This window comes from Cryphonectria parasitica, assembly GCF_011745365.1.
Source record: "Cryphonectria parasitica EP155 unplaced genomic scaffold M406scaffold_2, whole genome shotgun sequence".
In the NCBI taxonomy this organism is placed as follows: domain Eukaryota; kingdom Fungi; phylum Ascomycota; class Sordariomycetes; order Diaporthales; family Cryphonectriaceae; genus Cryphonectria; species Cryphonectria parasitica.
The window spans coordinates 1,917,093-1,929,881 of NW_024468910.1; the positions used below are offsets into that span (position 1 = coordinate 1,917,093).

The 12,789-nt window shown below is 47.9% G+C and overlaps 4 protein-coding genes across 4 annotated transcripts; 3 read left to right on the top strand and 1 right to left on the bottom strand.

The window, feature by feature from the left end:
* Nucleotides 1–2,582: 2,582 nt before the first annotated feature.
* On the top strand, nucleotides 2,583–3,125 carry M406DRAFT_250097 (uncharacterized protein; the record flags this gene model as incomplete). The annotated part of the gene is made up of 1 exon (XM_040916673.1): nucleotides 2,583–3,125. One exon carries the CDS (start codon nucleotides 2,583–2,585, stop codon nucleotides 3,123–3,125), a length of 543 nt encoding a protein of 180 aa, XP_040779426.1.
* A 3,970-nt stretch (nucleotides 3,126–7,095) lies between these two features.
* On the top strand, nucleotides 7,096–7,461 carry M406DRAFT_30489 (uncharacterized protein; the record flags this gene model as incomplete). Its single annotated transcript, XM_040919314.1, has 3 exons — nucleotides 7,096–7,114; nucleotides 7,166–7,229; nucleotides 7,350–7,461. Coding segments are annotated over 3 exons (195 nt in total), but the record flags the coding sequence as incomplete, so codon positions are not given.
* A 1,764-nt stretch (nucleotides 7,462–9,225) lies between these two features.
* On the bottom strand, nucleotides 9,226–10,301 carry M406DRAFT_336921 (Mur ligase; the record flags this gene model as incomplete). Its single annotated transcript, XM_040921198.1, has 5 exons — nucleotides 9,226–9,259; nucleotides 9,360–9,666; nucleotides 9,697–9,859; nucleotides 9,891–10,217; nucleotides 10,269–10,301. 5 exons carry the CDS (start codon nucleotides 10,299–10,301, stop codon nucleotides 9,226–9,228), a joined length of 864 nt encoding a protein of 287 aa, XP_040779428.1.
* A 663-nt stretch (nucleotides 10,302–10,964) lies between these two features.
* On the top strand, nucleotides 10,965–12,364 carry M406DRAFT_71472 (uncharacterized protein; the record flags this gene model as incomplete). The annotated part of the gene is made up of 4 exons (XM_040925458.1): nucleotides 10,965–11,172; nucleotides 11,221–11,333; nucleotides 11,406–11,728; nucleotides 11,785–12,364. 4 exons carry the CDS (start codon nucleotides 10,965–10,967, stop codon nucleotides 12,362–12,364), a joined length of 1,224 nt encoding a protein of 407 aa, XP_040779429.1.
* Between the last annotated feature and the right edge of the window lie 425 nt (nucleotides 12,365–12,789).

Consider the following 12,789-nt stretch of genomic DNA (forward strand, 5'->3'; position numbering starts at 1 on the left):
CAATCTCAAGGCTGCAGCTGAGGTCAAGGATGATGCTGTTCCTAAGGGTGAGGTAGATGCCAGGTCTGAATCTCCTTTGGAATGGGCCTGTGAGTCTGACACCAAACTTGAAGTAGTGCTTGGAGTCATTGCCAACTTAAAGGGTAAGCTCAAAGCTTCCAAGTCTAAGCTCAAGACTTCGAAAGCCAAAGTCAAGGCCTCAAATACTGAACTCAAGGATATGACAAAGTCACATGCTGAGCTTAAGGCCAAGCTTGAGGCTGAGATTACTTTCAGGGATGAGGCCAAAACCCCCTCTCCGGTCTGCACCTGGGATCAGAAAAAAAAATCTTAGGCCCAGGTTTGAGTTTGAGCCTGCCCTAAGGCCTGAGCCTAATGCTATTGACAAGGCTATGGGTGAGGGTGACGCCAGGGCTCGGGTCGCTGAAGAAAATTAGATGGCTTGTTGTGATTAAGCAGTAAGTCCACAGGCAGCTCCATTGTGTCTGTGGTACCAACAAAGAGTAAGTATGTCTTAAATCTGTCCAGGTCTCGTGGCCTAATCCATCCGACGTTTCCCCATCAGTCGGCCTCTTTTTGACTCTCGTTGATGCACCTCGCTAACGCACACTGACTGCCTGGGTTCCGAAAGTTCGCATATCCTCCCTGTCACTTTTGGTATGCAAGATTCTCGGCCGGCTGGCTTGGATTAACCTGTTGCCGTCTTCGGCGAGATCAGGTGGAAGATGATGTTGATACTCGTGCTGTTGTGGGTTCTTCAAGCAGTCTTCATTAAGCGGATTCATTTTTAGGACATCATCTCGCACCCCCTCTACAAAGAGCCCTCATCCGCAAGCGTCACCTTTTCTCTTTTGCCCTTATTCTTGCTGGCTAATTTGTCTTTCTCGAATTTACTATCCGCTTTCTCGCCCTCAACCTATTACTCTGCCACGTTTTTATACCCTGAAAACTATAACCTCAAGGGAGCTGCGCGAAAATCTACTGAATGTTAGGACGATGCCTGCCCGGGCCGAGAGACGTAGGGAGCCGGGGGTCTTTCGTTGTCTCAGAATAAGCAGAATGCACTTGAATATGAATGTCCAGTTTGGGAGGGATATGCTCATGTTCTTTTTTTCAGTTTCTTTTCCTTGCCTTCTTTCTCCACCTTTAATTTTTTATCATTTCTCCTCTTCAACCCTGACCCAAACATTTCTTTTTATACAGACATGACGTGAATGGCTTACTGCAAGCGCGTCTCGTCATTTGGATGAGGGAAGTGGGACGGGAATTGCCCCGACGATGAGACAGTAGTGGTGCTTCTGTTATATTAATTACACGCACCTAGCACATGAACGAGGATCCTTCCCCCTCCCCCTTCCCAAACGCTCACACATCACCCTCTCTTCTTTTCAGAACGACGGGAGTCCCGGGCTCAGCTACAGATCCCATGGCGTCGCTACCTCCCACCCCCGACGAGCGCGAGCAGTCCGACTCCGAGCTGCAAGCCATCGCGAAATGGCTCGCTGGGATTGAAGACTACCGTGAAGGTGATAAGTCAAACCTTTCGGCTCCTTCAGACGCCCTGGCTCGTCACGCACAGAGGCCTCCTCCTCCACCCGCAAGTGTACCTGAACCCAGGGATAGGCCCTCCATCACTGCGACCCTACCGCCTTCCGAGACCGCGATGCCGCAGCCATTTGATCCAGCAACATTCAGCAACAGCCAGACGATCTGTGGCAGTGAAAACTATGCGACTACGACTGCGGTCCCAGCTCTCTCGACGTACTCCTCATCCGCTGGCAGCAACTCTGTAGGGCGCCCTGAGTCACACGCCAGGACGATTGATCTGAACCCTTTCGCCGAGCCCATTGCTTTTGGTACGGCCAGTGAGAATCCGTTGGACATGCCCCAAGACGTGGCATGCCTGCAGCCTCGACTGAATGATATACTATGGAAGGACAAAATCCTGCCGGCCGAGCTGAGGGTATGATAAGCAGTTTCTGAGATTCGCTTGCAGAGCCTGCTTTACAACTTGCTGATCTTGGAAACCCTGCTCCTTAGGATGACCCGACCTTCCGCAGGAGCTGCGGTCGAGATCTACAGGACCGTATGTTCGAGAACCCTTACGTATCGTTGGTAAAGCGCGACCAAGCCCTCCACGACTTCGAAGAGATTTTGAAGATTACAGAAACTGCCGAGAAGGCTATCCGGTATGGCTTCTCGGAGGCTTCATGGAACGATAGCATTAACTCTCCGCTGCTGGAGTTAGCTCTGAGGCCGTTTGCAACGAGCCTCAAGTGCAGAGATGTGTGAGTTTCGTTCTCAATACGAAGAAGGGGCTTCGCATGTTTTGAGGGCCTCCCCTAGGAGGAAACGAATCAAGAAAGAGATAGAAAAAGAGAACAATCGGCCATCCTGACTTTGACATATCATACAGAAATTCTGCCCGTCTACTACGGCGTATGATGCCAAAATCTGCGTCTACCTTCGCAGTCACATCTGCGGCCAAGGATGGTATGGATTTTTGGAATCCGCCTGGGTTTGCGGAGCAATACGCCGACGTTTCTGGGATCAGCTCCGAGTCGACACCGGTGGGTGGCAAGATGATCGACTTCAGCATCAATCTAGAGCCAGACCCTGCTCTCCTGGCAGCCATCGACTCGGCTCTCTTCGTACCTACAGAGTACTGTCCATTTGGCACCAACACCATCAACCAGACGCTACACGAGCCTGTACGACTGTGCCCCGCCGCTGTGTCCATCGAGACCAAGACGGACCGGGCCGGGTTGGCGGATGCCGACGTGAAGCTGGCTGTGTGGATGGCCGCCTGGCGGTCGAGGATGATGCCTCTGGTGGACTGGCAGCTGAAGATGGGCCCCTCTGCACGGTGTATTACACAGCTGGGCATCACGGCCGTCGGCGAGACCTGGAAGCTCTACTTTCTCGTCGACAACGGTATCACGCTCGGCGCGCCGCGTTTGCGGCTCCTCGAGTATCCGGAGGCGATCGGGTGCACCCGGACCGTTCTGGGGGTCTACCAGCTCATTGCGGTGCTCAGACATCTCTGTACTTGGGCCGATCGATACTTTCGAGATTGGGTGATGGATGCCTTAGGGTGTCAGAAGCAGGTGGCGGCCGATAAATGATATGTAGGTGGCACGGCTTCGTCAAAAGTTGAAAGGGCGGAGGGGAAGCTCCGATATGAGGTTGACAATTTGAGGAACAAGGTCGTATGTCGAGGCCATCCTTGGGCAGGACTAGAAGGCCTTTTGATATCATATCACTAGAGGCGGCATAGGAGATATCATGGTGACCAAACCAGACAGTGACGTTGAGTGAGTCGAGAGGGAGTGCAAGAATGTGCAGCACAGCAGAGTTAGAGTGGTAGGAGAAGAGGAGGTGCGAGTAGTAATAGGTAAGGGTGGTTTTGTCTCTTTTTTCGAACTTGATTACTTATGTTCGTAATAATGGATGAATTCTTTTCTTCTTCTTCATCTTCATCTATTTGCCCCCCCCCCCCCCCCCTCGGGAGAATTTTATTATTCTCTATATACGACCTGAGAAAACCCGAGAGTAATGTATAAGGATATATTGATATAAATAGTATATATTACGTAATCATATTACATAATCAATAATATACAAGATAATAGAATTATAAACATATAAGTCGAAGGGGGGGGTTTTGGGCCGGGGTAGTTTTGGGCCACCCTGGCCACCCTCACCGCCTCTTCAACCCCCTTTAGTTCGATAGCTATTACTCAACCAATTTTGATCCAAACAACTTCATCTTTCTAGCAAACCTTTACCTGACTGTTATGAAGCCCTATTCCGAGTTTGAGCTAGCCCAGACTGTTGAGGCTGTCAGAAAAGGCAAGTCTCAGCGGCAAGCCTCGAGGGAATGGGGTATTCCAAGGAGTACTCTTCAGGCTCGCCTAGAAGGAGAGGAATCGCATAAAACAGCCCACGAAAACCAGCAAAGGCTCTCTATTGATCAGGAAAGAAGACTGGCTAAATGGATCCTGATTCAAGAAAGCTTAGGCATTCTACCAAGCTATTCAGAACTTAAATACTTTGCTCAGCAGATCCTCGAGGTCCAGGGAGACTCTCAGGCTCTTGGAATGCAATAGACTCAGGCTTTTTTGAAGAGAAATCCAGAGATAAAAATCAGGAAGACTCGCTGTATTGCCTCTGAGCGAATGAATGGAGCTATAACAGAGATAATACAGCTTTGGTTTCGTTTTTTTCAACCTTCCTCACATTCAAGTTATCAAGCCAGCTAATAGATGGAATATGGATGAAGCTAGCCTGATGGAGGGCTAAGGAATGAATGGATTAGTTCTCAGAGGCTCCTCTTCATATTCAATTCAAAAAAAGAACTCTGGTTCAAAGGCCTGGATCTCTTTTCTCGAGTATATCTCTGCTACAGATGCTTACCTCTTCCCTCTGGTAATTTTCAAGGGCTAAACAGTACAACAACAGTAGTTTCCTCTTGATTTGAAGCCTTTTGAGGGCTGGCAGTTCACAGCTACTCAAACTGGATAAACAAATAATAAAATAGCACTTGAATAGCTGAAAAAGATCTTTATCTCTCATAGCCAGCCAGCAGACCCCTCAGAAGCTAGACTGTTAGTCCTGAATAGCTATAGCAGCCATAAAACTGATGAATTCATATAGCTTTGCTTTCAAAACAATATACTGCTTATTTACTTGCTTTCTCATATCTCTCACATTCTTTAACCCCTCGATCTAGGGATCTTTTCATCTCTTAAACGAGCATACAGAAAGAAAGTTAGCAATATGAGCTAATAAGAGGATTCAACTATTGCAGGCAAGCGGTTATTCCTCAGGAACTATCATCTAGCTCAACTGAAAGGCCTTTCAAGCCAGAATATCAGATCTGGATGGAAAGCAACTAGTCTGTGGCCTCTCAGACTCTCAAAAGCTCTTCTAAGCTCTCTTCTCCTCGAGAACAGTCAATCAAGCTGTCAGACCCAGTCCAATTCAGGCTCAGCACAATCAACAGCACCTTATCTTCCCCCAAAAGCCTCCTCAAGCCAGCTAGTCCTCTTTTCAACTCCTCGAAAGGCTAAACAGCTGTATTATCAGCTGCTAGAGAATCAGCAATAACTTCGAACAGAACCAAGCTGCTATATGCTATTCAAGAAGATAAAAAAAGCTTATGGGAAGAGAAACCTCGAGTTTGCCAAGGCATTGGAGGAAAATAAAGCGTTGAAAAGGCAGATTGAGGCTCTGAGGCCTAGTAAAAGAAGAAAGGTTGATGTGAACCCGAATTCGAAGTTTGCAGGGATTAAGGATATACAGAGAGCTTAAAACGCGATCAATCGCTATGAGGATAGTCTGAATGAAGAGAGCGATATCGAATTACCTACTGATGAGGAGGATTGAATCGTAGTGGGTGAATAGAATAGATAAGCAGTATATATATATATGGGTGTGTGTATTTGACGAGGGTGGCCAGGGTGGCCCAAAACTACCCCGGCCCAAAACCCCCCCCTTCGACTTATATTATATATACATACTACTAAGAATGCTCGAACAACAAAGAGAAGTTTGATGAGATAGCTATTAGCACCGAAAAACCGCATGCTATCAACATTGGCTGCACAGAAATCTCTACGGATACGTCTTATTCCCATGCTGAGTGGGGGAGCAGGAGAATAGACGATTTAAAAAAAATTAAAAAAAATTAGAGGCTTATCTCTAGAATAATGTCGATTCCATTTTCTATCTGCCTTTCAATCACCGTTTTCGAGCGCCTCAGAGCCTTCACGAGCTCGGGCGAGCCACACAGATACACCTGTGCTTGCCGATCCAAGCAGCTTGCCGCCAGCATAATTAGCATCTCAAATCCTAGACTCAATCATACATGACAAAGGAACACAGGCCAAGACTCTTATCCCTAGTACTAAGACCGAAGCCGTTCTCTGTGTCCTTGCTCTTTTATTGTCAGTACAGAATTTGTCAAGAGATGAAGGATTATTATGAGGACTGACCGATGGAGACTGCTTTTGTCTTTCTCTTTTGTAGTAATCTTTCATATAAACCTCAAGCATAGCACTGTATGCTATTGAATCGCGATGCAGGCAATGCCAGCATATGACATGAGCTATGGTTCTGTGTCGATAGAATGTACCAAGAGGTCCATGTCCACAGCGCTTGCAATATTCCAATGTAAGGAGTGGTCGTGCTAACTCTTCAGTATATTCGACAAGGTGATCCATTTGTTCGATAGAAGCAATAAAGAACTGAAGCTTAGAGTAAATATATTGAGAGAAGAATCAATAGAGACGAAAGGAATTTATACTGCTAAGTCTATCCCTTGTTATGTAACAGTTCTTGTATATGATCTCACTGTCGCAATGTCTGCATTGCTTCTGTTTTATTGCCGGAGAAGATGACACAAGCAGCTATCCAGGTTAGACATGATTCAAACTGCGAAGCACAGGATTCCCACAAAGGCCAACAACCCCCTTTGCTCTCTAGCATCTTGGCTAAAGACCAAATTGGTATATTTGACCCGTGTACTGTCTGGTCAGTGCGAAGAATCGAATTTCGGTTCACACACTTGATCCGGCCTGACTTCTAATGCAAGCTCGCTTATGCACGAGTTACAGGTCTACATTCAGACTTTTGAACTAATGCAGAGCTACTCTCGTCAGTCATAGTGGCTCCGCGTCAATTACAGTGGCGTGCTGGCTGCTCGCCTGGTCTCGACATGGTGGGTTGGCTGGATGCTTGCCTGGCGAGGACTGGCTTCAGGGCACTGTTCTAAGACAACCCAGTATTATTACATTTGCAGCAAGAAAGCGGCAGCCGTGCTGCTAAGAATAGGAAATCAAACCACCAAGATTATATTGAGAGAAACCAGGATCTGAAGTTGCCACAACCCAGGTGCATCAACACCAGGCATAGTACATATCAATAGGAATATGTTCAAGTATAAAAGGGCTAGATTTTGCACTGCTGCATTGACTCGAATAAGTCCTGTTCTCCCCACTCGATCACCTTCCCCTATACATGTTCTGCAAAATGTCTTCATTACAAGGCGGCAGCTCATTTTTCACTGACAGCGGCGCATTGGAGCACAAGTACTGGCAAAACAAACTTGCTGGTAAATACTAACCTGAAACCTCTTCTTCTACAAGCTGACAAATTTGACTAGGCATCTGCTCCAAGTATGGCGTATCTACACCACAGTTTAGCATATTCTCAGATAAACGAGGTCAGTCATCGGCTCAAAGGGCACCCTCTCTTTCTCTTCAAATACACTATCTCGCATGCTAATTTCTTGTATTTCTGCTATTGTAAATGTAAAAGACTAACTTGCAATATCTTTGCATAGGTAGACGTACTGCTTGGACCAGCTTCGTGATTATTGCCAACTGCTCTTTTCCGGCGCGCTTCTGGTATGACGGCAAATTTCTCAATAATGCCAGGGAGGATGCAGCCGAAGTAGCGTTCAGGGTGCTTGCGGACTGTAAACGACAGTGACAAGGTTCTTTGACTGAAGGGGGGGTGGGGGGGGGGTTCGCTTTTCGCTCTCCTTTTTTTCCCTCTCTTATTTTCTTCTCTTTGCCACATCGGCAGTGTAGTAAATCACTATCACTAGGATGCAGCAGGCTACTACAGATCTTTCACAAGCATTGACAGATCGCCAAGTCGGTGCTCTTCTTCACAACATCCAGCAAATATCATACTACACTGTCTACACGCATCTCACGGTGCCCCTTGGAACGGGTGGAAGCATACAAGATGTATGAGTTTGAGACTGGCAGTCTGAAGCTCACGTACATCCAACCTCCGCCCGGCTTCCCTTCCGTGCATCCCATAGCGCGAGCTTCTAGTCATGGTCAGTCGCTCAGGAGAGAGAAGGCCACTTATTACGAAGTTGCGTACCAGCTTCTCTCCATCCGTGCCAACGAGGATGCTCGCCGCGCAGATGTAGAGCAGATCATGGATCAGCGCCAGATACAATTTCTGCAGGAGCAACTGACCAAAGCAGAAGCTCGTGCTGGCTCTGATGTTATACCGGCCCCCCCAAGATTGGTCGAGAAGGCGCGCAAGGACAACGAGGAGCTCAGAAGAGACTATAGTGGCGTTTGCAGAAGGCTGGAAGCTGCCGAAAGTCGCATCATACTTCAGGAGGGGATAATCGACACTTTGCGCGAGGACAGAAAGCTGCTGCGAGACCGCTTACGCGACAAGCGTGAACTCTGGGTCAAGCTTACCGGCCCGGGAGGCATGTTCCATACCCCCGAGATAGCCGAAGCGTTGCCTATCCAACATCACCAGACTCTACGGCAGACTTTGGAGCCCAGAACCGACCCAGAAACCCAGCTTCCGCCCAACATGGAACAACATGCTCAAAATCTGAGCTTTGCAGCAGACGAACTGCTAAGAGAGTGCCCCCACGAGAGCATAATCTCGACAATCGAAAACCAGGCACTGACTCGGGAACAACTCCAGTCAGTAGCAAGAGAAGCGTGTTCATTTGCTCTGGCTAGTCCGACTGCTGCGGATGCTTCCATCTTTAATATGCCAGGCTATTCGAACAGAAATGGAGCTAGGCATCTGCCTCAAGAATGGGCCGGGAAAGTTGTTGCAGAGAGTTATGTGGATGGTGCTCTGATGTACGAAGTGGCATGGGATTCCATACTGGAGCTACAGCCGCCACATGGCGAGTGGACAGGGCAAGTCACTGCAGAGAGACATATGGATGGTATCTTGATGTACGAAGTGGCCTGGGACCCTTCACTGCAACCAGGGGAGAACCTCAGCGCGGCAATGAAAGAAACTTGGGAGAGGGAGAAGAAGCATGGAACCAAGCCTTCAGCCCTGGCTTGCTTGGCTTGATACTGAGTCTGTCGATCCTTGTACCTGAACAATCCTGCCTAGATGTTCCAGTCTGAAAACTGTGCCAACAAGATGTATGCTACCGGTGACTAGGATCTGAGTATCACCTCGTGAACTCTGTAGCCTCCGAGCGATCTCAAGTGTTTCTTTGACACTTGCAGCAATCCAGATCTGGGACTGTGAAGTGTAAGTAGATCTCCAGATCTCTCGGTAACGCTCTAGCATCGCTACATCATTGCTCGAGCTTTCATCTGGCTCATTATTAGCCTCATTTATGCCAAACTGGGAAGGGCAAGGTACCTTTATCCTGATAATAGGTTGTAAAAATAGCATGTTGAATCGGTATATGAAGAGACTCTGCCAGACGCTTCAGCACTGCTTCACAGTCACGAGCTGTTGACTTCTGTGCAAATATCAAGATGCTATGCGGCATTGAATATTCTCTGCAGTTTATTAGCCAAGTGTATTGTGAGTACAGTCCCAAGGGGTATTTGAAGCTATACCTGGATGCAATTTGGAACCATTGTGCAGCTTCTGTGATGCTGAGCTCGTTATGTGCTCCGTCCAGATACCAAGTAACTTGACCAGCCCGAATTATCTCAAAGCGCCCGGGCCAATGAAAACGTTGGATACCGTCGACCACAGCCTGTTGAGATAGATAAGGTAGCTGTCCTTTCGGTACTGTTCGCCGAAGGAATTCATCGCTTATTGCTTGCGCCAAGGAGCAATTGAGGCGTTGAACATCGCTCGCAAAATGTCCAGGAAGCTCAGTATTCATCCCAACAACCTTCAGTGATACTTGCTTTGCAGCTGCCCAAGCGTGTAATACAGCAGAAACACTTGGTTCCTGCGGAGCACAGAACGTTGTAGCTCCTGCTTTGAGAATGCCAGCTTTATGCCAGGCGATATCTTCTATAGTTGGCCCAAGATCGGAGACATGATCTAGCCCAATGCTTGTGATTGCAGTGATGACTGGATGCTTGACGAAGTTGGTAGAGTCATACTCACCACCATGATGCGTCTCAGATAGCAACATCGACACCTTCGTGAACAAAAGCGTGGATCGAGATGATAGCAAGCAACTGAAGAAAGCGCGGACCGTGGTTGATGTTGTAAAGCGATAAGCCATCGCGGACCTCGAAGACATACTGTGCGAAACGAGCTTCGTCGAGCGGCTCAAAATTGATGCGGATCCGTTCGTTCATCTGCAGCAGATGTGGCGAAGTATATAGCCCAGTCTTGCGCGGAAACGATCTACCATTCCCCTGCGCTCGAAGGAATGATTCGATATATGCGCAAGTACTTCCTTTTCCTTTGGTTCCGGCGACATGTATGATGTTCAAACTGTCCAGTCTCGGACTCTAGCTATCAATCAGGGAAGCCATTCAGCAGTAAATGTTGTTTTAGCATACCGAGTGACCAAGCTGCTGAAGCCATTGTTTCATACCCACCAGCGAGGATGTGCCTCTCAGGACTGGTCCGTTTGGCGGGGATGCATGTCCAGGCCCCCCCAACTTTGCCTTTGCACTTGGTCTCGCAATGCGTAGTCGGCTTGCTAAGAAGGCGACAGCGCTCTTGAAACAATCAGTATCTCTGTCAAAATTCATCCTGTTGATAGCTACTCACCTCGAAGTTCCTCGACTCCATGCTGTGAGGAATGAGATTGATGTTGGGCTCTGCAATCTGACTGTGGCGCACGCTTCTGGATAGCAGAAGTGCGGGGTCTACTCACCTTCAGCATTGCCACCTCGAATCCTTATCTCAAGCAGAACCAGCTTCTATTTCAGCCCAGAGCCTTGCCAGATTCTCGCCTGTCACTCATCAATATGGCACCCCAACTCAACAGCACGCCTAGCAAACCTAACAAGGCTGACGCTTGGAGAGACAATTTTGGAAAAAGAATTCGCACCAATCTTCAATGGTTAGCTGGGGACAGTCCAATATGCAGCACTCAACATTGTCACATGGCAGTATTCTTCAAAGGACTGGGTAATGACGCATACCTACAAGAAGTCCAGAAACTTAGTGCCTTTGAGTTACAGTTATACTGTATCTCACTCACCCCTTCGGCCCAGAAAGGCGATCTCTGCTATTTCTGAGCCCACGAGATGAAAACAGCATTATACGCCGGCTTTGCGAAGAAAGAACGATGCGAAGAAGTTCATCAGAGGATCTTGGCTTGCAGAGACGAGGTGTTCAAGAAGATCTATACAGACGCCCTATCAGATTCCTCACGCGATGAAAAATTTATCGAGGGGTTGAGCAGCCTTGTTCTGTCCATGTTGAGCAGGCAATGTATCCAGCACTTAATTCATTGTAAGTGGCCCTGAAGATCAACTATATATCTATGGCTTACCATTATAGGTCTCTACTCATTCTCCGCGCATACTGAATCGATCGGATCTCACGAAGACGGCACGCAGCCCGGTGACCCGGCTCCCAGTCAGCATCCCGAAGCCCAAGAGGACGGAGCCAATGTCTCCGGGCCTTCCGGTGCACATCTTCCACCTCTCAATAAAGAGTCCAACCAATTGCTCCATATTGTATAGTTTGCAGGGGGAGCTGTCTCGGACTGCTTGTTCAGCACTGCTTTGACCTGGACGGAAGCAGGAGAAACGGAGGCTGTCGACATCCCCGTTCCCGAGGTACTAACCTCCAAGGAACGCACGGAAGCTGCCATAGCACAGCTCCGTCACCACTATTGCTTAATCGATCTGACTGGGTCTTCTGACTTTGGGAGACACTTTATAATCAATCCGGAATACTCTGCATATCTGAGCAAAGAAGCACGTGAAGCCTCAACCTACTGGCGGGAAACAGCACTGGCAGTCCTCTGTAGAGCGTTTCCACGATGGCCTCATATATCAGCAAGGTACGAGACCCGTGTCCTTTTTTCCTTGGAGTAGGAAAACCTCTAACATAACTTAGAGCATCACATTGCAAGATTCTCCTACCCATTCTGTGTCACATCTTGTTTTATCTTCCAAGAAACCTCAACCATAAACTGCGATCACATCTTACCGAAGTCTGCATTTCAGCCTCATATTTTGGATCCTTGACCTGGAAATCGGTCATGTTGAGATACGCTGCCCACCTCAATCCCGGAGACCCTTCACGCACAATGAAGATCCGCTTACGGACTCGCATGCTCAATAAGCTATCTCTCAAAGAGGATATCTCCACTGACAATGCCTCACTGAGACACTCCAATCAACACTTGAATGCTGTTTTTGGAGAGGAGATTATCTTCGAGATGCAAGGGCTACTTGAGCAAAGAGTACCTATCAAGACCTTGGAGGATTACTTCAAAAGCTTTGTCCCTCTAGAACATTCAGAGCAAGAGGAGCAGATACTGCTTCAGGGGCAGGAAATCCTCGCAAGAGCTACTCGATTCGAAGGCTTGTTCGACCAAGCCAATACCCGATATATCCAGATCATGTCAACTTATTCTCGGAATATCATACCACAGCGCTTTGTGGCTTCTTACATTGAGATTCTCTGTGAATAAAGTAATTCACAGGCAGCTCTGGACATGCTTTCTACTGAATTTGACAATCAGTCGAACAATCTAGGAAGGCGTCTGACCTTGACCCGGGGCCATGTCCATCTCACGAAAGCACTCTGGAACCTCTATCTCAACCACCAACTGGACCAGGACTCGATAAAGTCATTACAAGAGGCTAAAGCCATTTATATACAACAACGAGACAATCTCTGTCTTAAGGATATCAGAACACTTACTAGGACTAACAAGGACAATTACTTCGTTGTATGTGCTGGTATTGCAATGGCAGCACATGCTTTGGTTATAGATAATTCTTTGAGAAACAGGCAGGATTTGCTCGAAAGCACAGTGGAAGCTTTGAAAGCATGGCAGGAAGCTGAGGCTGCTGCCAAGAACCGTTGGGAGGAAGCTGGCTATTCTGAGATGCT